General features: G+C 37.1%; 1 protein-coding gene across 1 annotated transcript in view; it reads left to right on the top strand.

The window, feature by feature from the left end:
• The window catches only part of LOC150087392 (dynactin subunit 1-like), a gene marked incomplete in the record, with an annotated part of 260,166 nt that overhangs the window by 29,389 nt on the left and 203,538 nt on the right, over window positions 1–27,239 (top strand). The window contains 2 exon segments of the mRNA XM_090372464.1: window positions 10,338–10,482; window positions 23,753–23,850. Of these exon segments, the coding sequence (XP_090228590.1) occupies window positions 10,338–10,482; window positions 23,753–23,850 (243 nt within the window).

Below are 27,239 nucleotides of genomic sequence, written 5' to 3'. Positions count from 1 at the left end.
ACAAGTTTTCTCAGCTTCTTCCCTGAATTGTGAACTATTCCTGACTACTATTCCCAGTAAATAGTTGACATTCAGGATTGTGCGAGTTCATTTGAACCTAAGCCCAACAATATTTTAACTGTTATTTCTAAGGTCAAAGACCTAATGTACTACATACTGTTCAAAAAATGCTTGAATACATTAGTGCCTGTTCTTATTAATTTGTTCATTTCTGTATTTCCCTTGGTGCTTATTCTAATGCTTTGGAAGATCACACTTAATTCCTGTTTTCAAAATCATGGAGGTAAATCTTGATTCCTACAATTACCGACCCATCTCAATTGTTAATATTTTAACCACGATCTTTGAAATAGCAATCTTCATGAATTTGATTGCTTACATCCTTCTATCTAAATTTTAATTCAGGTTTATGCCCTGTAGATCAACTCTGCTTCTTATTTTCACATTTCATGTAATCAGGATAAGGATCATCAGATTGGTTGTATATTCTTAGGCCTTGTCAAGACTTATGACTCTGTTCACCCTAAAATGCTTTGTTTTAAGTTGGTCTTGTGGAGTGTTACCACCTTTAGTTGACTGTATAATTCAGTTGCCAAATACCAGGTCAGAAAAAGTCCATTCTCAAAGAGGTTTCATCTTTGACTGATTTTTTTTCTCTTGCAGGGTGCACATGACTCTCCTCTAAGCCCTCTACTGTTCATCATATATTTCAGTGACCTCACAAAAACACTACAAACTTTTGATGTAAAATGGCAAATATTTGCTGATGAACTTAGTCCACAAGTTTATTGGCTCAGTCCCCAATGCTAATATTTTTTCTTGTTTTGAATTTCCTCTCAGGCGCCTCCGTAGCCAGGTGGGAAGGAGCAGCGGTGCATAGCACAGGCTTCTTGATTAGACCGGGGTTCGAGCCCGTCGCCACCAAATACGGAGGATGTGGAAAGGTCAGGGAATGACCACTGCATATCCCGGAGCAATATGGCCTTAGTTGCTAATGCTCCTAAAAAAAAAAAAAACCAAACCAATTGAATTCCTCCTATATTGGCTCAGTAAAAACAGTATGTCTTTAAATACAACTGCAAGCTATGTCAGTTTCCCCCAGACATTGGTCGAAACCTTTACTACCGTTAGATTATCACACTGATCAGGAAGAGGTCAGAGTTGTTGATCACTTCAGAGACTTGGTTTTACCATATGTCATGATCTTCATCCATCAGCTCATATAAATAACATTGTTCCCAAAGCTTTTTGGCTTCTTGGTCTCATTAAACACTCTGCATGGCTTTCAACAGTTAGACTGCTATTGTAACCATTTTTGAGCAATTAATTTTACTTGTCATTGACTATTGTGGTCATTATGTGGTGTCCATCCCAGAAATATCTTTTGGGCCTACTCTACCTTACTAAAATCAAATTTATTTATTTCCTTTGTTTCAAGAAACATTGAGTTTCATCACAGAGATTATAATGGTCTGTGCAATAGATTTCATTTAATTCCTCTTAATTTACAATGTAACCTTCAATTTTTCTGTTTCATTTATAATTTGGTTAAATTTTATTCACTCCTGCTCTTTGAGTCTTATTCCTTGGCATGTTACCCTAGCAAATTGCATCTTCAATACAAGTTCTCCTTAGCTCTTCATTGAACAAACTATTCACATATGAGTTCAGCATTTTATAGTATGAACTAATAATCTTCACAGCTTTCATATTTTTATTTCTCTTATTGAGCCACACATTTTCTAAAAATGCATTCAGGAAGCTGGTGGCTTTTATTATGCTAATTTTTTTTTTTTTAATTCTGCTATTAATCTGTTATGTTCAGCTAAGATTAACCAAAGGTATTTAGCATCTCAATATTTACATTATTATTTATATGTTATTATTGCCTCCATAGCCGAGTGGTCAGGAGCGGGAGTGCAGTAGCACATGCTCCTTGAGTAGACCGGGGTTCAAGCCCCTGACTGCTAAATACAGTCGATCTGCCAACCCGCACTGGACCAGCGTGGCAGATTATGGTCCATTTCCCTCAACATGAATTGTTGTGTAGGCTTCCATCCTGCAGTGTGTTGATAATGGCTGCAGTTTACCCTTTTTTTTTTTTTTTTATATGTTGTTCAAAGCTATAAATACAGGTAGGTCCTATTTTACAATGGTCCGTTTTACGACTTTTCACATTAACGACTGTTTCAAAATATTACCTGAAAAAATTGAAAATAACAAAAAAATCACAACTCAGTAACACGTTGCAGCAACACCTGCAAGTCCAAACACCCACTAGGCGTTTCTTTTGTTTTTCGTGGTGCATTGTGGGTGGAATGATAGCTACGCCAAGAGTTATTATTATTAATAGCCATATGGTGCAAGGAAGCCTGAGGCTTATGCTGCACCAGAAAAAAAAAAAAAAATTCCCAAGTTACCCTGAGAGAGAGAGCGAGAGAGTCAAAAGTAGAAGGGAATCACCAAGAAAGAGAAGAATGATGATATCCAGCTCAGGACCCTGGGTGTGCCAAGCCCATACTCACTAGATGTGAGCCCCCGGGGTTCTTTGTTTACATTCAGTGTGCCATGTTCGTTTCATTGTGAATTTTCCCTCAATTGTTAACGGGTTACACAGTGTTATTTCTCATTAATAATAATTTTTATGTAACCATGAGCTTTAAGCGTAGGGGGGGAGCCAAAAATAGTGTAAAACACTAACAATTAAGGAGAAAATGGATGTGATCGTCACATGGAGTCTGGTGAGCATTGGTCGGATGTGTGTAAGGCGTTGAGTTTAGCACCTTCTACTGTATCAACGATTATGAACAATGTTGATAAAATAAAGTGCACACACACAGGGATAACAAGTGTGTCATCCTCCAGAAGAACTTATTCATGCAGTGAGACAATGGAAAAAATGGAGAAATTGTTAGTGTTGTGGGTTGATGATATGAACCAAAATAACATTCCTGTTACACAGGTGGTAATTCTGGACAATGCAAAGTCGTTATTTGACGAAATATGTGAGGAGTCTGGTAGCACTGAAACATTTACGGCCAGCAAAGGGTGATTTCATCAATTTTAAAACTTGTAAAATTGACAATGTGAAAGTGTCTGGGGCGGATGCTAGTGCTGACGTTGCAGTAGTGGAAGAGTATCTTTCCGAATTTAAACGCTTAATAGACGAAGGCAACTACCACCCTGATTTAGTTTTTAATGTGGACGAAACGGGTAGTGGAGTCATCACTTGAGTAAATACATACTCAAATGATGACTCCACAGGACCAAAGTAAAATTTTATTTTATTAATTATTTTATATATAAGTATAAATAAAACATATGCATTAAATGTTTAAAATATTTAATTATTTATAAAGAACAGAAATATTAGTGCATACTTGGAAAAATTTTGGGAATTTTGGAACCTATCTCATTCAATTACATTATAATTTGGTCTTGTTTTACGACTTTTCATTTTACGACCCTGTTTTGCTGGAACCTAACCATGTTGTAAAACGGGTCCTACCTGTAGTTGCATATCATTGATTATTTTGCATTCATATTAATTCTTATTTTGTATTTCTGCATTCAGGAAAACTAGTAATTATCACTGTACTGTGTGCATTATTCCAAATAATAAGTAAAATTTATTCCTCAGCATAAAATCCCAAATTTTCCATAATTTTTTATATGATTTCATAGAATCCCAAATAATGAGTGCTCATGAAGAACCAGTTGAGAAACACTGGTCTAGAGCAATTGGTTCCCTCAATCAACGTTTGTCACTCAAGCCAAACATTCATTTAAAGAATATTGATTGCAGACACCTACAGGATGATTACCATTGTACCAGGCGTAGTTTTTCACAATCTTGCCTCACACTCGAAGTAGGTTGGGTACCACTGGATAGAGCATTAATTTCTTACAAATAATTTGAGATCCTCTAAGGGGGTTCAGCTGATTATGGATTGAAAACCTTCAAGACTGTAATAAGCTTTTGGTTTGAAGCAAGAATATTCACTGCTTTGTGCAAAGGATTTAAGTCTCTCTCTCTCTCTCTCTCTCTCTCTCTCTCTCTCTCTCTCTCTCTCTCTTCTGTTAAGCCAAACTTTAAAAAGCACTATATTCTTTGAAACAGTTTAGTCTCATTAGCTAAATAGTTTGGTATCAATTTTTTTTTTATATTTCACAAATTATATTTTAATATTATTTTAATATTACTGTGAAAACAGATTGCAATATCTGAATTCAAATTTTATTTTAAATGTATTAGATACTATTGTTATAGCAACTTTTTTTTTCCACTAATAAATTCAGTACATTCAAAAAGTTACTTATTTTAAAGATTTATTAACCATTCTAAAGGGTTTACAAAGAGAAAATTTGGGAGCTACTCTTCGATGTCCATAATGGGCAGTGCCACTTCAGATGACATTTGTTATGTGAGGTCTGTGAGATACTGCTCTCCACTTTTGGCAGTCCTGTTGACACTTGGAGCTCCAGTGTGGGATTTTGCTATGGCATTCACAGGAAAGCTGCAGCTACTCTCAGTGCTTAGGGTTTTCCAGCCCTATGCATCTTTTTTTTTTTAATCTAGTGGATCATGGTTGAAATATTTTATCATTCTTGGTATTTCACCTTTTTCACATTAGCCACTGTTGACTACAGATGGCTTGGAACAGTCTGCTATGGCACACACCTAATAAATACCCACATGACAGTTGACAATCACACTTTCTTGGAGCTCTGTAACAAATAGTGATTTATTAGATTAAACACTGTTTAACCCGATAAATCTTAAACAACACCAAATAATAACAAAATAATTTTGTTATTATTTGGTGTTGTTTCACTTTGCTTTGGGATAATTTTTGTATAAGGAAAGCATTGAAGAAATTATAAGGAGTATCACCTTTTATTAACTGAGAGAACTAGCTTAACATCAGTGAATATTTTTAACAAATTATACTGGCTGTCAGAAGTATTTAAATTTTGTACACAGAATTACCAGTTTAAATAAAAAGTTTTTAAGTTTAAATAAACTGTTAGGTTTTAATAGGTTTTCATTATTCAAATTGAAGGTTAACTGGTGGCCCATTAAGTGTGGCAAATACAGATGACCCCCATTTAGCCCTGATAATTCGTTCTGGAAAAACAGAGCCTAAGTGAATCAGTGCTAAGCGAGTGCCGTATTCCTATAATGTAACATAAGTATTTGTTAGTTGCGGTCTATACCACCACGACTCACAAATAATAAACAGTAGTGAAAAGACTCCAAATGTCATTCAAAATATTTAATATTAAAAATCTGTTACATACGTATATAATTATGTGGTTAGTAACTACATTATGTATCAAACTTAAAATGCCAATTAAAATCATGAATCTATTAATCTGATGGCCCTGGGCTGTCGAGTTTTCGTACCTTTGATCGATTTTGGGTTGTACTTTGGCCCTCTTCCTAGTAAACTAAAAGGGGTTTCACTTTAAAATCCCCCACATCGTTACCACACAACAATAAAGTCAACCGATCCTTCACCACTTTGAAGCCTGGCATGTTTTTAGCATTAGCATTAGCATTAGTAGAGGCATTTGATCCAAGAAAGCAAGCTTATGCAGCATCAGCCAAAAAAAAAAAAAAAAAAAAACCCACTTCCACTTCACCCCTCTGTTCGTTCAAAATACCTGTCCAGCTGAGCCTTAAACTTATTTAGGCTATCAACCTCCACCACAAGGGATGGCAGTCTGTTCCACCAACCAACCACCCGCTGGCTAAAGGCAAATTTCCGCACGTCTATCCTACATCTGTCTTTCCTCAATTTGAATTTATGCCCTCTCAGGTGATTTTTCTGAGCTAGAGGAAGAATCCCATCAGCATTGAGCATGCTTAAACCATTCAAGGCTTTATACACCTCTATCAGATCACCTCGCTGGTGCCTAGTCTCCAGACACTGTAATTTGCAAAACTTAAGCCTTTCTTCGTAAGAGCACCCCTTTGTTCCATTCACTAATCTTGTTGCCCTTCTCTGTACTCGTTCCAGCAGCTCTACATCCTTCTTGAAATGAGGCCTCCAGACCTGTATACAGTACTCTAGGTGTGGCGTGACCATTGCCTTATACAATGGAATAATCACCTCCTTATCCCTGCTGGAAAAATTCCTGTATATCATTGACAATACTCCATGAGCTACTCTTGCAGCCCGTCTGCACTGCTCAGAGAACTTCATATCTGCCTGCACAATCACTCCCAAATCCCTTTCATTCTCTACCACTGTCAGTGTAGTACCACAGAGTTGATACGTTGCTCTGGGGTTGCTGTTTCCCATGTGTAGTACTTTACATTTGTCAATGTTAAACTTCATTTGCCACCTCTCAGCCCATCTGCTCAACCTTTCCAGATCCTGTTGCAGCAGCATAGTGTCAGTAGTGTCCTTGACAACCCTGCCAACCTTTGTATCATCTGCAAACTTGGACATTAAGCTTGATATACCATCATCAATATCATTTATAAATACAGAAAACAATAATGGACCCAACACTGAGCCCTGAGGGACTCCACTAATAACATTAGTCCATGATGAGCAGTGTCCATTGATTACCACTCTCTGTCTTCTCCCCCTCAACCACCCCTTTATCCATAGCAGCAATTTGCCTCCAATGTCACACTGCTCCAATTTGTGTAGCAGTCTTCCATGTGCAACAGTATCAAAAGCCTTTCTAAGATCCAAGTATATAATATCAAAGTTATTCCCTGCATCCAGTTCTTTTGTGACTGCATCATAGTATCCAATCAAGTTGGTCAGGCAAGACTTCCCCTTAACAAAACCATGCTGTGTATGAGCTATAACTGAAGACTTGTCTAAATGATCCTGCAGTGCTTCTTTAACCAGTGCCTCCATTAATTTTCCTGGAACAGAAGTTAAGCTCACAGGTCTATAATTACTTGTGTCAGCCTTTGATCCTCCTTTGTGAATTGGGGTCACATTTGCACATCTCCAGTCTGTGGGTACCTCCCCTGAGTCCAAGGAAGCTCTCATAATTATGGCTAATGGTTTGCTTACTTCCTTTGCTGCCTCCTTTAATATAACTGGATAGATCCCATCCACCCCGGGTGCCTTTCTTGTGTTTATCTTCAACAGTTTCTCCTCCACTTTACTCCCAGTTATTTCAAGATTCTGTAGCTTACTGCTAGAGTTGAATACACCTCTGGCATTCCCCTTGCTGAATAACTCCTCATGTGTGAATGTCGATGCAAAATATTCATTTAGTTTGTTAGCTACCTGAGCAGGATCATCAACAGTTGACCCATCAATATCAAGTGGACCAATCTGATTCATCCCCTTCCTTCTAGAGTTTACATAAGTAAAGAACTCTTTACTGTTTTTCTTTGCATCCCTTGCCAAGGATTTCTCGTAATCTGCCTTCGCCTGCCTAACCTCCTTTGTAACTTGGTTGCATATCAACTTGTATCTATCATAGGCTTCTGTGTCATGTGTTAATTTGTAAGTATCCCATGCATTTTTCTTCTCTGCCATATGCCTCATTAGTTCATCTGACATCCATTTTGGCCTAAACCTTGAACAATATTTCTTAGTTGGTATGTAAAGCCTAGTAGCTTCCAAGATAAGTTCTTTGAATGCTTCCCATTTTGAATTTGCTGTTGGTAACATCATCAGTTGGTCCCACTGTATAGAATTTAAATACTGTCTCAGTCCATCGTAGTCGCCTTTACGGAAGCAATAACCCTTCCCTTTACCCCTAATGGTAGATACCTCTTTCAGTAAATCCCACTTCAGCACACTGTGATCACTGCCACCTAGTGGTTCATTTATCTGCAGATTCTTAATGCATGAAGAATCACTGCTGATAATCAAATCAAGAGTATTACTCCCTCTAGTTGCCTCCCGAACATGCTGATGTAGAAAACAATCATCCAATAAATCCACAAAAGCCCTGTCAATATCTGGGAAATTAAAATCTCCCATTATAAGACTCTCTGATTTACTGGCCCACTCTATTTCCCTGTACAGTTCCTTATTATACTCATCAGAGTCATTAGGCCTATAGCACACTCCTACTCTCAATTTTGATCTCCCAATGCTTATGTCACACCAAACTGACTCAACACTGCACTGTCCAGCGATGTCGACTGGCTTCACTTCCTTGGTTTTTATGTGTTTCTTAACTAATAGCATAACCCCTCCCCCCTTCCTATCCTGTCTATCCTTTCTGTAGTTTTTTCTGTAGTTCTGTAGTTTTTTTTTACTTCTTTCAATATGAAACTTCTTTTAGGCATAATTTTAGGCTTAAATCTATTGACTAGATTTAAATACTATCTTTAAATGGTTCCACATTTTTTTTTTTTTTTTAAGGTAAGCTTTCTTCAGATCATCATATAAGCTAATTGCTTTTTATTTAATAATATTTAACTTAACAGAATTGTGCATATTATCTTCAATAAAATTATTTCGAAGTCTCCCCATTTCAGTTATAATAGCCGGCCTAGCCATAACCAGTTTAGTTGCTTGCAGTGGAACAGCTGTCTTTCCCGCTACTAAAAATAATGCTTTATTTTTTTATTGTTCTTACAGTTGAATCTGCCAGTCCTAAATGATTGCACACATCCACTTGTCGTTAAACGAAATTGATTCACTTCAAAATGTATAATTTAATTTTCAAATTCAGCCTGTTTCTTACTTTAGTAGGCTTCATACCACGTTCAGACATTGTTGCTTTTTAATTGTTATCCACCAATATTCATCTTCGGAAATGTAACTGCATTGCATTAATTATTATACAATGTTTGAGTAAACTGTCTGTTGCCTAACACTGTGCTGAGTGATGACTAGACTTCAGATAAATGCACATAACGCAAATATTACAAGCAATGTACTTGATCATTTTTTAAAATGTTGATCTCAGAACTACGTAACAAGCCACCATACTGCAATTAAATTAGCATGGAAGTAAATTTCGCTGAACGTGAGAAAATTTCTCAAATCAGGGTGGGAAACTTTTTAATGCTGTTTTGCTATTCATTTTCAAGCTATTGACTGAATCAGATGAAAAGTTTTCGTTAAACATGCCAAAAATTTAATCTGGTAAAAGAGCGTTATAGTGAGTTGTGACAGCGTTGGTGAGATATGGGTTATAATATAAGAACAGCATTATAGCGAATCAGCATAGAGTGAACTGCATTATAATGAGGGCCTGCTGTAATAAATAACATTTAATTATTGACCATAATTCTCTGAAGTGGTACTGGGCGTATGAAAATTTTTATGGGTTCTGTGTGTATGGGGAAAGGATGAAGATTCCTGAGCATTTAACAATAACCTGCCTCTGTGATAAGTTTGAAGAAAGTGCAACTGTTCACAATGTTAATAAGGAAAAATGTGTGTGGGGGGGGGAAGAACATCAATAAGTGCCAAAAACATCCAAACCATTAGAAGTGCATAGACTTCTTTATGACCAGTCACAAAAAAGTCAACCAACCTGACAGTTCCTGAGAACTGTATTTGAGCCACTCAAGTATGGGAATCTTTAAAGGTTCAAATCTTTCTTAAGCAATTTGTGTGATTCAGGAAAACGATTCTAATCGATGAGCACATTTTTGTGAGTGGCACTATCAGAAGATGAGTGAAGCTGTTGATATTGGATGCAACCACAGTCAGACAATATGACATTCAAATTAAATGGTCATTTGAATCATCAAAACTGTGATTACTGGGACAGTGACAACCTCTTGTGAAATAATCGGACCTTTCAGATTCAGCAATACTGTTACTGGGAAGAGTTACATTGATTTGTTACACAATAAGAAATGTGTTTCTAGATAGGTGTACTTTCAACAGGAAAATACACCTGTTGGTACACCTCTGCATTTTCACTCAGATGTCCATGCATCTCTGGACAATGAATTTCCTGAATGATGGATAAGTCGGAGGGGTGCATTTGAATATCCCCAAAAACTTCATACCTCACTCTCCTAGACTTTTTTACATGACAGTACCTGAAAAATATAGTGTACACTCATAAATCACAAACATTTCAGGATTTGTGAGTGTTGATACAACAGGAAGCAGGCACTACTATAGTTAGACTGTAAAGAAATTATGCTATTCATATATACTTACTAGTGGCAGACATTTTGAACATTTGATGTAACTTCTGTAATACATCTCATTTCTATGTGCCTAATGTATTTGAAACACTTATGTTTACTTAATAAACTTCCTGAGATATAATAACTTAATGAGGGTATTTTGCACAACTTTCACTCACAAAGGCAAATGTTAATAAGGAAATTTATAAGGAAAATATTAATAAGAAAGTGTTTTTTGGGTTTTTTTTAGTTGAGAGTGATAGAAACTGATATTTCTCGAGGTAAAGGAATGACTCCTTCTCCATCATCTTCTCCTTCACCAGGCTCTATTGAAAATATTGCAACTCCTACATTCCCTTCATCTGAAGATAAAAAAAGAAAATATTCCCCTCCAGGTAATTTTTATTAATATGATTAAACATCACCATAAAATCCAAATTATACAAACCTTGGTCATCTAAATTTTTCAGACTGATTTTTTCTCCCCATATTGTTTTACATAATTCTATTATACAGATGTTCATAAAAGAGCTTTCATAAATTTAACGGTGGATTCTAAGTACAAAACTAAAAAGGTTAGATAAACATGGATTAAAGCATGTACACTGTCTGTAGTATGTCCAATGAAAAGTGTAAACAATAAACATTATTATTAAATGTTATTGTCAAAATTTCTGGAGCATTTACTACTTGGAAGGATCTATTATAGAAGCTGTTAGAAAATTTTCAGGCTTATTATAAATTTAGTATTTTTATGCAATTAAGTTTACTTCTTATGCTTTTTGTTAGCTATAACTCAAGAAAGAGGTGCTTCAGCTCATGTTTATGTGAACTTTTTTGTGTAAGTTTTGTTCCTGGAATCCATACTAAAGCTTCTGAAGGATCTTTTTTGAACACCCTGTATTTTTAGTTTCATTATTCAGCAGAACTGAATAATGAAACAATAGTCACTGTTTTGCTAAAGATAAAACAATATGCACATTAATTATTTGGTTGGTTAAGTAATATAATCTTGATGTTCCTTCTTTGCTTATAAATGTATATTCTATTTACTCCAACAACCTTTAAACTGGGTGCCTATTTCTGGCAGTGCTGGATGTATATACAGTTGCTACTTTGTCCAGTCTCCTCTTTGCCAATGATTTCAGGAAGTAATCTCTACAATTATCACTATTGATTATTTGAATGATTCTTACAAGGTCTAAGAATTCTGTTGAATTCCAAAATGCAATTTTCCAGTAACAGTTTTTCCCCTTTTTTTAAAGGCATTCAAAACCTTTGTAATTTTATTAAAAGGTATGGTAAGATATTTGGCTATCAATAAAATCTGTAATTGATTAATATTGCTAGTAATCGATTATGGAGATTTCCTTATCTTCATTCACTCACGAAACCATATAGATTCCTTTCTTCCTTGCCTTCAAAACCCATTGTTTATTACTCTAATTATTTTTCTTTATGATATATTACTTATTATTATTTTTTTTTTCATCAAAGAGATTATTATGTGACTTACTATCCATACATAAAGTTACCAGGTCAAGAAAGATCGCTTAATTTCATTTAAGATCATTTCCTCCCTTCTTTCATGCTTGTCTTTTTTGTTCCTAGAATAAATAGGTCTCTGGCTACTCTAGCTGCCATATATTTAGTATAATGAAAAAAATAATTATTAAAAGAATGATATATATAGAAGGATTTCTGATGGCAAGAAAGAAAGGAATCGGTTTCAATGAATGAATGAAGATAAGTTTGGCAGACTCATTGGAATTTTCCACAAAAAACTTATCTTCATTCATTAATGGAAAGCATCCAAATTTTGTAGATGAATTTGTTTGTTTTTGTGGCTACAGCTGAGAGAGGCTTGTGGCAATAAACAGTGGTTGGTTAGAAATGTGAGTGAAGAACAGGAATCTTAACATATTAGAGAGAAATATAATAATACATACTTGGAAAAAATATTTTCATTCTGATGGTAATTAAGTTTCAATCAATTCTTGAAGGTATCTTGCTCTTAGTTAACTGTGTAGGAAAGCTACTGCTTATGCTCTTTTACCTTGCTCCCCCAGTTTCTTTAGCCACCATATTGGGATTTTAAATGTTTCTCACCAACCACGTATTAAAATAAGACATGGAAACTGGAATTTTAAAAAACTATGTGTTTACTACTATATATTTACAATTAAAATAACTTTACAACTAAAAAGGATAAAATACATAAAATGTATATATTATACATCGAATAAAATACATTAAAATACCGGGTTAAGAGTGACAAAATCGACCGTAGCTTTCGAAGGCTCCTGCCTTCTTCTTCAGCAGGAGCTTCCTTGTACTGCGGTGCATCCTAAGTACCAGCAGGTTCACAGTCTAAATCACGTGTTTCATCGCCACGTGTTCTATTCTCCTGTGTACTGGGACCGGAAGCGGCTCGGGAGTGCGTCATATGAAATCGTTCATCCCTTCTGAGGATCGTAGCCTCCAAGAGGGGATGAATCCGCAAACCTTTGTCTCTATTGATGTGCTCTGTCGAATTAATTCGCAAACTCTCGAGCCACTTGCGGTCCCAGAACCTATGCACCCGATCAGTGATGATGGCTTCATCCGGGGAGATCTGGTGTTGCTTCTCCCAAAAATGCTCGGGGAGATCTGGTGTTGCTTCTCCCAAAAATGCTCGGCCACGGCGGACTTACCGTAATCTGCATTCCTTATTGCCTTAGTGTGCTCCCCCAGACATTGTTTGAGACAGCGCTTTGTTTCCCCTACATAACATTCCCCACAATCCAGACATTTAATACTATAAACGACCCCACTAGCATTCTCTTTTTGAATGGGGTCTTTTACTTGTAACACGATTGTGTGCAGCTTCCGACCTGGAATCTGCACACAACACGTCTGATAATTTCTTAGTACCCTAGTTATGTGCTCAGTTAAGCCCAGATAGTAGGGAATGTATGCAGTGGCTATTGGAGTGAAGAGTTCGCCTCTCCTCTGATTTTCTCCAATATACTTTTGTATAATCCTCTGGGGGGGTAGCCACACTTTGTAAAATCCGCTGTGACACGTTCATATTCTTCTTTCCTATCCTCGGAGGTACTACAGTGCGATTTTGCCCTGTCTATTAACGCTCTGACCACACTGTTCCTATGATGATTGGTCTGGGCAGAATTATAGTGTGAGTACTGGCCTTTACACATCGGTTTCCTATTGACTTTAGTTTTTAGTTGTTGGCCTTCTCTACAGACCAATACATCTAGGAACGGCAAAATTCCTTCTTCCTCTACCTCCGAGGTAAATTGTACGTATGAATGAGGAGAAGCCATTTACAGTACAGGAAACCAGACAAGCCATATGTGGGACTACCAATAAATGAAACTATAGGTCTAAGTGGACAAAGTACATTAGGTCTAAAAATACACAAAGTACACCCACTTTGTGTATTTTTAGTAAGCCATAAAATCTCGGTATCTGGCTCCCTTAGACCACTTAGTCCTATAGTTTCATTTATTGGTAGTCCCACATATGCCTTGTCTGGTTTCCTGCCCAAATTACTGTCTCCATTAGTAGGAACTTCCGAATTCAGCGTCAAAGATAGTAAAGATTTTGTGCGCTTCATAAGAAGTCAGCACATAGAAGAAAATGAAGCTATGATATCTTTCGATGTGACATCGCTTTTTACATGTATTCCTGTAGACCATGGGGTACTTTGTGCACACATGGCCTTACAGAATGATACACCTTGAGTAGTAGAATGCAATTAAACTTAGAAGATATTTGTAAAGGTATAGAACTATGCCTCTCAAGCACCACCATGATTTTTGGTAATATTATGTATAAGCAGGTTAACGGTACAGCCATGGGCTCCCCCATTAGTGCGATTATAGCTAATTTAGCTATGGAGGAGCTTGAGGCTAGAATATTTAATGGTCGAGATCTCCCTGTGCGCCCATGGAAGAGATATGTGGATGATATATTCTCAATTATTCAAAAAGGGAGTGAAAATGAAGTGTTGAATTTTTAAATGGCTTCTCCTCATTCATACAATTTACCTTGGAGGTAGAGGAAGAAGGAATTTTGCCGTTCCTAGATGTATTGGTCTGTAGAGAAGGCCAACAACTAAAAACTAAAGTCTATAGGAAACCGATGTGTAAAGGCCAGTACTCACACTATAATTCTGCCCAGACCAATCATCATAGGAACAGTGTTGTCAGAGCATTAATAGATAGAGCAAAATTGCACTGTAGTACCTCCGAGGATAGGAAAAAAGAATATGAACGTGTCACGGCGGATCTTACAAAGTGTGGCTACCCCCAGAGGATTATACAAAGTATATTGGAGAAAATCAGAGGAGAGGCGAACCCTTCACTCCAATCGCCACTGCATACATTCCCTACTATCTGGGCTTAACTGAGCACATAACTAGGGTACTAAGAAATTATCAGACATGTTATGTGCAGATTCCAGGCCGGAGGCTGCACACAATCGTGTCACAAGTAAAAGATCCCATTCAAAAAGAGAATGCTAGTGGGGTCGTTTATAGTATTAATTGCCCGAATTGTGGGGAATGTTATGTAGGGGAAACAAAGCACCGTCTCAAAGAACGTCTGGGGGAGCACACTAAGGCAATAAGGAATGCAGATTACGGTAAGTCCACCGTGGCCGAGCATTTTTGGGAGAAGCAACACCAGATTTCCCCGGATGAAGCCATCATCACTGATCGGGTGCATAGGTTCTGGGACCGCAAGTGGCTCGAGAGTTTGCGGATTAATTTGACAGAGAACATCAATAGAGACAAAGGTTTGCGGATTCATCCCCTCTTGGAGGCTACGATCCTCAGAAGGGATGAATGATTTCATATGACGCACTCCCGAGCCCCTTCCAGTCCCAGTACACAGGAGAATAGAACACGTGGCGATGAAACACATGATTTAGACTGTGAACCTGCTGGTACTTAAGATGCACCGCAGTACAAGGAAGCTACTGCTGAAGAAGAAGGCAGGAGCCTTCAAAAGCTACGGTCGGTTTTAACGCTCTTAACCCTGTATTTTAATGTATTTTATTCGATGTATATATATATATTTTATGTATTTTATCCTTTTTAGTTGTAAAGTTATTTTAATTGTAAATATATAGTAATAAACACATAGTTTTTTAAAATTCCAGTTTCCGTGTCTTATATTAATACGTGGTTGGTGAGAAAGATTTAAAATCACAACATGAATTACCCAACCCCAGAGGCCTGTTTGAAGAACTCTTTAGCCACCATTTAACAATTAGAGAATATTATAAATGGAGCAGTCATTTTGAAGCCTCCAAAAGCAATACCACTCATTCTGGACGATTTTAATTTTCCAACTGCTTTTGATTCGAATCACTCACCAAATTTATTGGCTAAGCAGTTATGCAGCATTTGGCTTTGTAATGCCCTAACTCAAATCTGTACCTTTCCTATCTGGAACTCTTCCTATCTTGATTTAGTTTTTACCCATGAATCAACTCTCTTCACAATTTCTAAGGGTGACAATTTCATCTGATCTGATAACTTCCCTATTGTCATTGATGTTTTTTTTTTTTTCTCTTCTATTTCTGGCGCCTCTGTAGCCAGGTGGGAAGGAGTAGCAGTGCGTAGCACACGCTTCTTGATTAGACCGGGGTTTGAGCCCGTGACCACCAAATACGGAGGATGTGGAAAGGTCAGGGAATGACCACCGCATATCCCCGGAACAATATGGCCTTAGTTGCTAATGCTCCTAAAAACCAAATAACAACAACAACTTCTATTTCTGAACCTTCCTCTGACAGATAATTTTTAAGCTTTGAGCACATTAACCTGGACTTTGTTAAATCAGTTTCTGGACAATGTTGATCAGATTCCCATCCAAATCCTGAATCGATTGATCATTACATTGACTATCTGTACTTAATCCTCATCACATGCCTCTACTACTACCTCAATTCTGCAATTTCTGAGTTCGTTCCCATCAAATTCTCTACTGCTAATCATAGTAACTTCCTTCACTGGATGTCGAACAAGCTTGTATATCTAATTCATCGCGAAAATTACCTCCACAAAAGGAATTAAAACTTAAAACTAACTTTAGCTACTTTTCCCTCTGTTACCTTAGACATCATGCTAAGAAAGTTCTACAAAATCTAAATATTCTCATTGTCTTCACTCAGTTGAAGATGAACTTATTCAAAATTTCAATTTCAGACCTTTATGGTGCTATCTCAAACAGCTATCGAGATCTTCCAGAATTCCTGTGATTCAAAATAATTAATACTAATACTAATTAATGATTCAAATATCTCAACAATCAACTGTCCTCTTGGCATTGCTAATTATTTTGCTACCCATTTTTCGAAACTTTATTCTCCTGAACAGCAACGTATTATTCCCTTTTATCCATTTGAATATAATACCAATGACTGTTTTGATAGCTTAGTTTTAGTTACTGATGATGTCCAGTCAGCCATTTCTCGGCGTAAAGAATTCACTGCTCCTGGTTCTGATACCCTTATTGCTCTTTTCTTCAAGAAAAGCAGTTCCTCTCTAGCTCCAATTCTTATCTCTTCGATTACTGTCTTCTTCACGGTTCTTACCCTGCAGCATTCAAAGAGGCTTATATTGTCTTGATATATATATATAAAAAAGAGTGAGAAAGCTATGCCTAGCAGCTATCAACCTATTACTATACTGAATACAATTTCAAAAATTTTTGAACTCCTACTTTATAAATATCTTAGTTCCTATCTCCACCCTTTTATCAATAATCAACAATATGATTTTCTTCCCAGGAAATCAACTGTTTCAAATCTGACTTGTTCTCTAATTTCTTTCAAACTAATTTGGACAAAAGAAATCAAATTGATTCGCTTTTCCTTGATATTTCACATGTATTTGACTTTGTTCACATTTATCTTTTGCTCTTCAAGCTTTCATCTTATGGTCTGCAATGCCCCTTTACTGGATTTGCTTGATTCCCTGCTTATAAATTATATGTAATAATCAATTGTACTTCAACTCTGTTTACTATTTCACGAGATTCCTCAAAGTTCGCCCTTGGGTCTGCTTTTCTTTATTGTTTACATTAATGATGTCAACTTAATTTCATTTGTTAATGTAATGTTGAGTGGCAACTATGTAGATTAAACTTTACAAAGTTATCTATTCTTCAACTGACAGTAATGAACTTCAGTCCTGTTGTGAATTCCTCACACTGGCTCATTGAAAATAACTTGTTTCTAAACCCATTTAAAATGTAAATTATGTCACTTTCGCTCAAATTGCATAGTTATACCTCCGTCTTTACTAATTATTATGTTGGAAAGTCTCTAATTGCAAGAACTGATACATTCAAAGTCTTAGGTGTCCTATTCTGATCTGGCCTTGATACCTCTTGATTGTATTAATATATCAGATTTCCAAACTTCTTGGCTTAATTAAACATTCTTCCTCAATTTTCAAGAGTGATAAAGTTATAATTTTTCTCTACAAGCAGCTTATACCTTTTTTTTGCATTCATGGTTTTTGTCCAAAACAACCAATGGTCTCCAGCCAAACCATGAAAAACAGCCACAGACCATCCCACTGCCTTTGTCAACTTCATAATCTTGACAATACAGTCCAGCAGGTGGCTTTCTCTGGGCATCCACCACTTCCAGTCAGAGTTGGAGACCATGTACCATGACTCATCACTATAAAGCACTGCTATTCTTGGACTGTAAAAAAAAAATGGAAGACCTTACATCAAGCTAAACAGCATCTGGCATTAGTCAGGGTGATTAGTGGCTGCACAACCATGATAACCCATATCATACAGCATGTTGTATACTGTACTGGTGCTGACATATGTTCCAATTGTTTCACTCAGGGTTTGTGTATGCTGCAACAACATCGACCTACATTCTGAGTGGAAGATTCTTTGTAGGGCTCCTGTCTCATTCCGTCAGCTTGGAAGATTTCCAGGTCATTTTGTGACTGTTTCAGCCACTAGTCCACTTCCATTTGCAGATCACATCAATCATTGACCTGGGGACCTTTAGTGCTGTTGAAATGTCATGTACAGGCCGATTACTTATGTGGCACCCCATTATCATTCTATACTGGAAGTCTGGTAACTCCATCAATCACAGCATCTTGCATTCACAGTCATATACTGTCTCCTTGATGGCCTATGAATATATTTATAGTTGTCTGACACATTGCTTGGGTGGGACATGACCAGCTATCAATGGAAGGGTATCTGGATACTAATAGTAAGACTGTGTCTGTGAGTACATTGTATATACACACACACACAGTCTTACTATTAGTACACACACAATGAGCACATGTGCAAAAGAAATTGGGTATTTAACAGTTAAATATATTTTTTAAATATAAGATGTAGAAAATATAGAATTTTTTTAAATGTTTAATTTTTTTATTAAAAAATAAAAACTTACATACAATTAGTAGTGTAATCAGTTAAGAAAAGATGAAATATTGGTATACAGTGGACCCCCCACTTTACAATATTAATCCATTCCAGAGACACCAACGTATCGTGAAAATATTGTAATGTCAACCAAGCAACAGATTGTTTTTTGGTAATTCATTGCAACTCGGAAGTTGAAATTTTCTCTATACAGGGTGATTCACTACCAGTGCGACAAACTTGCAGGAGGTGTAGGGGGCACAAAGACGAATCGGAATCACATAGCATTGCAGGGTCTGAAATGCCTTCGTCATGCGGTAGAGGACGTTGAACAGGAGGTCGCATGAACAGCGATCCCGCTGGAAGTCAGCATTTGCGAACCGTTTCTGTTGAAGAAACCAAGTAGCAAAAGTCCTCCGGAGTGGATAATCTGCAGGCTCCAATGATTGGACGTGTTGCAGATGGTATGAACTCATTTGGTTTGTTGACAGTATCCTCCATACAATGGATTGGAAAATACCCAATTATTGGCCTATTGCTCGAGTACTTGTACTCGGATTGCCTTCTGCAAGACGTAGGACATTCTCCTTATTGTCTGGGGTCCTTGTTGTTCGCTCTCGATTCATGGTACCTCTCGTGAAACAACCAGTCTCACATAGCCTTCTGTGCACATGTGCAAAAATCATATGATGAGGAGCACGTCTGTGCGGGAAACATTCCTGGTACAAGCGCAGAGCGGCGCGCCCGTTACAGTCCGCAGCTCCATATGCGAGGTGCATGTTGGCCAGTTCAACGTTTGAATACTCGTCCATCCTACTGCCTTGGGAACCGGTTCGCAAATGCTGACTTCCAGCAGGATCGCTGTTCACGCGACCTCCCGTTCAACGTCCTCTACCGCATGACGAAGGCATTTCGGACCCTGCAATGCTATGTGATTCCGATTCGTCTTTGTGCCCCCTACACCTCCTGCAAGTTTGTCGCACTGGTAGTGAATCACCCTGTATAACTAAGCTATTTAGTTCTCTAAAAGGTGATTTTTATAATGGAAATTGTACATATTGATTTAAAAAATTGATTAAAACTAATATATTGATTAAAGCACAACACAAAAAATCACTTCCACTAAAGGCTGCTGTTGGCTGAAAGGAAGGACCACGTGGTCCGATCGGAGAAATTGTAAGCTCCTCCCATCATAAAGTGAAATAAGTAGGCGCCTCTTAACGTGGTTACTGGTTAGTATAATCAGCCGCTTTATAAAATCAAATTTCAGAAAACTAATTCAAATCATTAAAATGCCCTATACTGTCATCATTATTATATGTTCGGTTATAAGAATCAATTTTGAATGCCTTTGTGATATTTTTGGAGGTCACAGCCATAAAACAATTTGCAGTTTCCGGTTTATTGGGCTTTTTTGTTAGTGCAAAGTGTTATTAACAGGTAGTGAAATCGATCTTATTGCATTTGCAATAGTACCTATAGCTGTAATTCTGTGGGTTTTTACGTTATTATGGTGAAATCTGTTTCCCCTTCCATGGAGCCTTCAATCATATAAGAAACATAAATAAATTTTCTGAATCTTGTTTTCATTCCTATTTTTTAATTTTCGTAAACTTGTTACTCCGTATCTCACTTGTGTGTATCATGTTAGTTGCAATTTTATGCATGCCATGTTCTTCATTATTGATTACTTATCTTTTTTACTGTTTTAAATTTTACAATTAAAATATCAGTTAACAGAAATATCAATTAATTAGCATGTACATATTACAATAGTGATTAAGCTATATACGCAAGCATAAATTTATTTTTATTTTTCTAATCTGTGTAAAATATTCTTCCAATGTATCATTTAATTTTGTTAATTGGCAAGATAATAAAGTGTCAATTTGTGCTTTATATCTTTACTTTTATAGCCTGTGGTAATATTCCTCATATTTTTGCTTATGAGAATCAGCATTTAATAGAATTAAAATTCAATTTGCAAACTTGATCACAATGACCAGTGCTTACCACATATCATGTAGTGAACGGAGATTCCATCGTAAAGTGGTCCATCAGAGAGTTGATCGGAAAGTGAATCAATCATAAAGCAGGGATTCACTACTCCAAGCAGAATTCAAAAATCCAAAAAAAATTTTTTCCAGAAATTAAAAAGAAAGTTCATATACTGTCAGTTTCTCTGCCACTGGCTTTGTTACTTCATTGAATAGTACTAGTACATGTTTAACATTGAATCCAATATAACTTATTTCCAGGATGGTGCATATATTAGGCACAATAATATGCAAGAACCTAGTAAAGTCACTAAATTTGCCTGTATCGTGCAACAGATATGCATTGCTGACAGGAACAGATGACACTGATCTGTTTCCTAACTGTAAAAGTTCAAATTTCATTATAGTCCATCCTTGGAAGGTGCACCTCACTAGGTTTCAAGCTCTTGTTGCAATTTTTTTGCTGCACCAAACATATATGTAACAGCACTTATATGTGAACTGGCCAGTATGTAGAAAGCTTTTTCTTTGTATACACTGAGTAGAGAGAAATCGTGGGATACCTACCTACTAACAGGTAGGCTCACCTTTCGCCCGGATAAGGGCAGTCACACGGCGAGGCATTGAGTCCATTAGTTCACGAAAGTGTTCCACAGGTATTTCCATCCATGCTTGCTGCACCGCTGTCCATAATTCCATCGCATTCCTGGGTGGAGGATCCAAAGCTCGAACGGACCTTTCCACAGCATCCCAAAGATGATCCATACAGGGAGGCCCTTCCATGGTGGTATAATCCGTGAAATGCTCTTCAAACCATGTCACCACAGCTCTGTAGGGAGGTATTTCCATCCATGCTTGCTGCACCGCTGTCCATAATTCCATCGCATTCCTGGGTGGAGGATCCAAAGCTCAAACGGACCTTTCCACAGCATCCCAAAGATGATCCATACAGGGAGGCCCTTCCATGGTGGTATAATCCATGAAATGCTCTTCAAACCATGTCACCACAGCTCTTTAGGGAGGCACATTATTCTTCCGGAAGAGTCCATTGCCCTATGGGTGCACAATGACTATGAAGGGATGCTTCAAGTGGGGTTAAACTTGGGGCTCTGGGCAGGCCAGTGGCACTTTTGCATGCCCACATAGTGACTTGGTCTTCAAACTAAGTCATTACAGCTGTATTGTATGGTATGGTGCATTATCATGCTGAAACAGAAATGAGCCCTCCTCCTCCCCAAACTGCTACCAGTGTAAGAAAAATGGAATTGTTCATAATATCAGTATTCCATATAGAAGATTATCTCTCTCTGTCTTTCTCTCTCTCTCTCACACACATACAGCCCAAACCACAAGAAACAATCTAAGATTGTGATAACACCTCCACCAAAATTCAAAGTTGGTCCCAACAGTGCCATCAGATCACCAAACTGCAAACAGTAATTCATCGCTCAATAACACACCTTTACAAATTCCAGGGACCAATTACAATGGGTTGTGCCCCAAGCAAGTTGACACCATGCATCACGTGCCAAAATGTTTGGTTTATGTTCTGCAACTCTTCTGTAAATTTTGATGTATGCAGTTCCCCATGTCCATGTCCTTGTAATCCTATGGCTTGACCAAATTCCTGGTTAACAACATTCTGCCGACCGGGCTAGCCGGGTGGGTAAAGTGCCTGCCTAGCAACCCAAAGGTCACGGGTTTGAATCCCACCTCGGGCTTGCTTGGATCAAAGTACTGCAAAAACCTTGGGAGGTGCATTATGGCCACAGAAGCCGATGCGCCAACAACTACAAAAAAAAACAATAAAAAAACAACATTCTGTGAAGACTGACAGAATCTGTGTCTCAATCTTTTGAGTATCCTCTTCCATTAATGTTAGAGTTACACAGCTCAGTACTGGCCTATAGATAGGATTCATTATTTTGACACAATTGTTCATGAACTGGATGTAGGGAACAATTTCAACATAATTTATTTGGATTTTAGCAAAACATTTGACTCAGATCCTCATGAGCATTTACTGTATAAGCTGGAACATGTTGGGATTACTGGAAAGATTCTAAGATGGATTGCAAGGAGGCAGAGGATTGATTAATGGATATTCTTCGGATTAGTGTAATGTTAGAAGTGGGGTCCCCCGAGGACTGGTTCTTGAATCACCATCGTGTAATGGCAAAATTTGCAGACAATGTAAAGATTGGGGGAGTCATTAATGATCAGTGGTAAGCAGCACTCCTTCAGGATGATTGAACAGGCTTCAAGAATGGTCAGAAAAGTGGCATCTGTGCTTTAATGCAGCAAAATTCAAGGTGTTACATGTGGAGAATGGTAACCCAAAATAACTTATTTACTTGGTGGGACTGAATTAAAAACCATAGAAGAAGAAAGGGATCTGGGAGTTTTGATACTGTTTAATAAATCATCAATAGGACAACATGGGCTTTCCTGGCTGCCTATTTATATTCCTCAAAGAACTTTGTATCTGCCTGTGTCCAATTATGGAGACATCTGAAAAAAGGCATTGAGCAGCTTGAAAAGATCCAAAGACAGACATCTCACATGATGAGATCAGCAAAAGGACAGTTATACAAGGTAAGACTTTGATTATGTGCACTACAGAGCTTGGCAACCAGGCATCTTAGAGGAGATGTAATTGAGGTTTATAAGGCTCTGAGACGGATTAGTAAAATGAATGAAGGCAGAATTTTCACTGTTATAAAGAATTCCAGTACTAGGGACCATAAATTCAAATTGCAGGGGAAGTGGTTTATACTAGATTGTAGGAAGTTTTCTTTTGGCCAGTGAGCTATTCATCACTAGAACAAGTTGCCTCTGCAAGTATTTGAGGCTGACAGATAGTTTTTCCACATAATTTATAAGGTAAAAATATTAATGTGAATATATCTTGTCACACTGGATCTAGAATAGTTAAATGCTTAAAAAGAAATGCAAGCACTAACACATTCATAAAATTAATGTAATCCTTTCATTGACTATTCTAATGAATAATCATGTCTGTCTATCTTTATAAAATTAATATGACCTTTTTAACTTTAAGAAATTAACCTCAAGTGCTGTTCTATGCACGTTATAAGTAACTACATTTTTCAATTGCCGTAGCAGCAGAAATTGAAATAGTCAACAGTGAAATCATTGAAAGTTTTGAATTAAACTGATACCATGTCTTACTATCCTGCCATATTATTTTTTAAATTGAATAAATATTTTTCTTACCTTTATATTAGGTCAAAATGAAAAAGAACAAGAAAGAAAAACAACAGAAAAGTCGAGAGAAGCTGATGCGGCATCTTCCTCTCAGTCCCCTCTCTCCACTTCTGTTGAGGTATGCAGTGTAATAATAATTGAAATTGGTCATCTTTTTTCCTTTATTCTCATCATCCCTTTTCACATAAGTGACTTAAATTGTGCAAAACTGTACAGACACCCACTTTAATATCCCTTTATAAGTTAATTGCATTATAATTGAAAATAATTTGATTTCTTTATATGAATATGTAATGACTAAATGACGCAAGCTATTAAAGTGCATATTCTCTTCACATTTTATTGATTCTACATTCACATTGTGATGCTACATAAGCTTGCTTTCTTGCATCACATGCCTCTACTATTACTACATTCCTTTATGTGCTGCAGCTCTTCTATAAAAATAATTGTTGTTGCTGGACCTAACAGTTTCTGCCAGAAATATCAATTGTGTTAATTGTTGGTTGAAGATAAAAAAATTTGCAATTTTCTATACTCTAAATATATTTGTTTGTTATTATGTTACTATCTCCCAAGCGTAACATATCCATATAAGTGTATTATTTCTGTAGAAGTGTGTATTCGCGGGCTCATTAGCATTAGCAAAGGTACATGATGCAAGAAAGCAAGCTTATATAGCATCAGCCAAGAAGAAAAAAAAAAAAAACCTTATTTCACCCATCCACTCGCTCCAAATGTTTGTCAAGTTCTGCCTTCAATCTATTTAAGCTATCAACTTCTACAACGACAGATGGAAGTTTGTTCCAACAATCAACCACCCGCTGTCTAAAGGCAAACTTCCGCACCTCTATCCTACAACTGTCTTTCCTCAATTTGAATTTATGCCCTCTCAGGTGATTATTCTGAGCAAGAGGAAAAATCCCATCAGCATTGAGCATGCTCAAACCAGTCAAAGCTTTATACACCTCAATCAGATCACCTCGCAGGTGCCTAGTCTCCAGACACCGTAATTTACAAAATTTAAGCCTTTCTTCGTAAGAGCAACCCTTTGTTCCATTCACTAATCTTGTTGCACTTTATATGTTGTGCTGCTAAAAAACCTAGAATAACTCACAGGGATTAAAGCCTTTCTCTCTCTCTCTCTCTCTCTGCTTGAGATTCGCTAAGTACAGCCTCAGTGAAGACAACTTTAGAAATTCCTGTAGTCATCAATGAGAATTGAACTCAGACATCACTAAACAAGGTTGAAGTTAACTTTTCTTTGCCCCATTGAAGAATTACCTGGCAATTGGTATTTAAGGAATTGGCAGTGGTTGAAACTGTTTATCAAACTGGAAGGTGAAAGGTGGTGTGCTATCATCAGAAAAATTATGGATAGAATGTCCAGTCAATGGAAGGTCATTAATGTAAAAGAGTGGGAGAAAAAGCTGAATGTTGGGAAACACCAAAGCATAGCTTAGAAGTTAGAAGACAGAAAGCCATCTACCATCACCCATAGTGAGCAGAGAAAAACTTGCTAGACAATTACAAAAAGGAGATAGCAATCTTATAAGGTAGGAGCTTGTCAAGAGCAACTGCTCAGGTTTCAGTAAACTTTTCTATCAAGTTTATCCAAAGATGAGTAACATAAGCCAGTATATCACTAGTGATTGACACTGATGGAATCCATATTCACTGATCAGATGGAAGGTTTTGTGATAGTTTTAAGAGTTGACAGGTGATGAATTTCCTCATTATTTTGGAAAGAGTAGAGGTAAATGATATGGGCAATAATGGGAAGGGAAAAATTTGTCACCCCTTTTTAGGAACTTGCTGGATATGAGCAGAATTCCATGCGGATGGAAAAACCAGTAAAATGTATAGTAAGAGTATATAAAGGTGACAGAAAACAGGAGTTCAGGTTTTGAGATAAGTGGAGAAATGCCATCAGAATCTGGAGGCTTCTTGGCATTTAGATTAATCAGAATTCCTGATCTCCTTGTTTTGGGAAACCACAAAACAAGAAGATCAGGAAAATTCTGAATCTTTGTAAATCATCAATACGATTTGATTCATCAAACAGATTGCATTTGGTGATTTACCAAGATCATTAATGCAAGTGTTAGAGGGAAAATAGAATTCTGATAAGTCAGCTTTAACTTTTTTAGCTGGGGAATGCAACAGAGCCATTAAATTGTAATTGAGGTAGAGGTATGGATGGACAGAAATTGCAGGCAGTAGCTTTAGCCAGAGACCAGGCAGCTTAACTACTATTTGGACAAAAAGCAAGTTTTTTTTACACTTAGCTTGTTCAAAATCGAGTTTGTATTGATTGTTAATGTTTTACAACTGTTGAAAGTATTAGTATAGGCAGAAAATGAAGCCAGAGATTTAGATACAAACCACTTGCAATGCGTTATGTTCTTGTGTTTTGTTATGGCAACTGGCATGTGTCTAAATTGCCAGCTTCGTGTTAGTGGTTAATATTAGTAGCTAATGTCTCTACATGATGCATAGAGGATTGCTAACATAAACTGTGCACTTTGGAAATTTGTTGGTGAGGAAAAGAGATCAAGAATGTTGTTGGATGTTGTGAGTAGGATTGGCTGTATTCTAGTAGGTAAATGGACAATCTATGTAAGATCTTTATACAAAAGCCTTATCATCTCTATCAGCCAGGTTCATACAACTGCAAAATTGAAGCCAGCTAGAACTGCAGACATTAAAATCACCAAGAAAATTAACTCAAAATTAGATTGTTGAAAGTCGAGTTTGGAAGAAAGTAAATCAAAAATTCTGAGTGATTTGTAGAAGTAGGAGAACAATAGAAGCAACAGATGAATTTGACAGAATGTGGTAAAAAATAGATTTTAAGCCAAACATCAAAAAGAGCAGGTTCCTGATGAGGAAGTCTCTGAAAAATAATATCAGAATGAACTTGTAGAGCAAATAATTGGTGTTACTAAAATTAGTGGCAGTTGATGGAATCACAACTGATAATTGTGATTCCATCAGAAGCGGGGCTCGGCAGATTGTAAATGGAAATGAACATAATTGAAATTGGAACTGAGACCATGTACCCGGTTGCTTGATATAAGCCCTTGCATACACACTACTCAGACTCTCTGCATAAACTGACTGATTAGAGGTAGCGAGATAATACACTAGTTCGTGGGTGGGGAACCTGTGACCTTTTGGAGTACCAGTCGTGGCCTTTTGTCTATTTCTCTCAAATGCAAAATCCGCCTTTTATTTCATGACATAACTCCAAACTCAAAATATTTTCAAGGTAAATTTTATATATCGTTATTCTCCTTATATAAATTAGTGTGCATTTACACTGTACATTAGCAAAAGAAATATAAAAGGCATAAAAGTATTGGATAGATCAATAGAGGACAAAACAAAGTGAAGAGGTAAAATTATTTATATCGATAACTATGTAGTTAGCGAGAGACCTGTCAGCGGCAACTCAGTAATTGGAAAACTGGCAACCACCCAGTGATTCGTGTCACAGGCCTGAGA

The sequence above is a fragment of the Mastigoproctus giganteus genome, chromosome 4 (genome assembly GCF_048544385.1).
Source record: "Mastigoproctus giganteus isolate SK-2022 chromosome 4, ASM4854438v1, whole genome shotgun sequence".
Lineage (NCBI taxonomy): Eukaryota > Metazoa > Arthropoda > Arachnida > Uropygi > Thelyphonidae > Mastigoproctus > Mastigoproctus giganteus.
The sequence above is the reverse complement of the archived record's forward strand: the minus strand, read 5'-3'. Positions and strand labels throughout refer to the sequence as shown.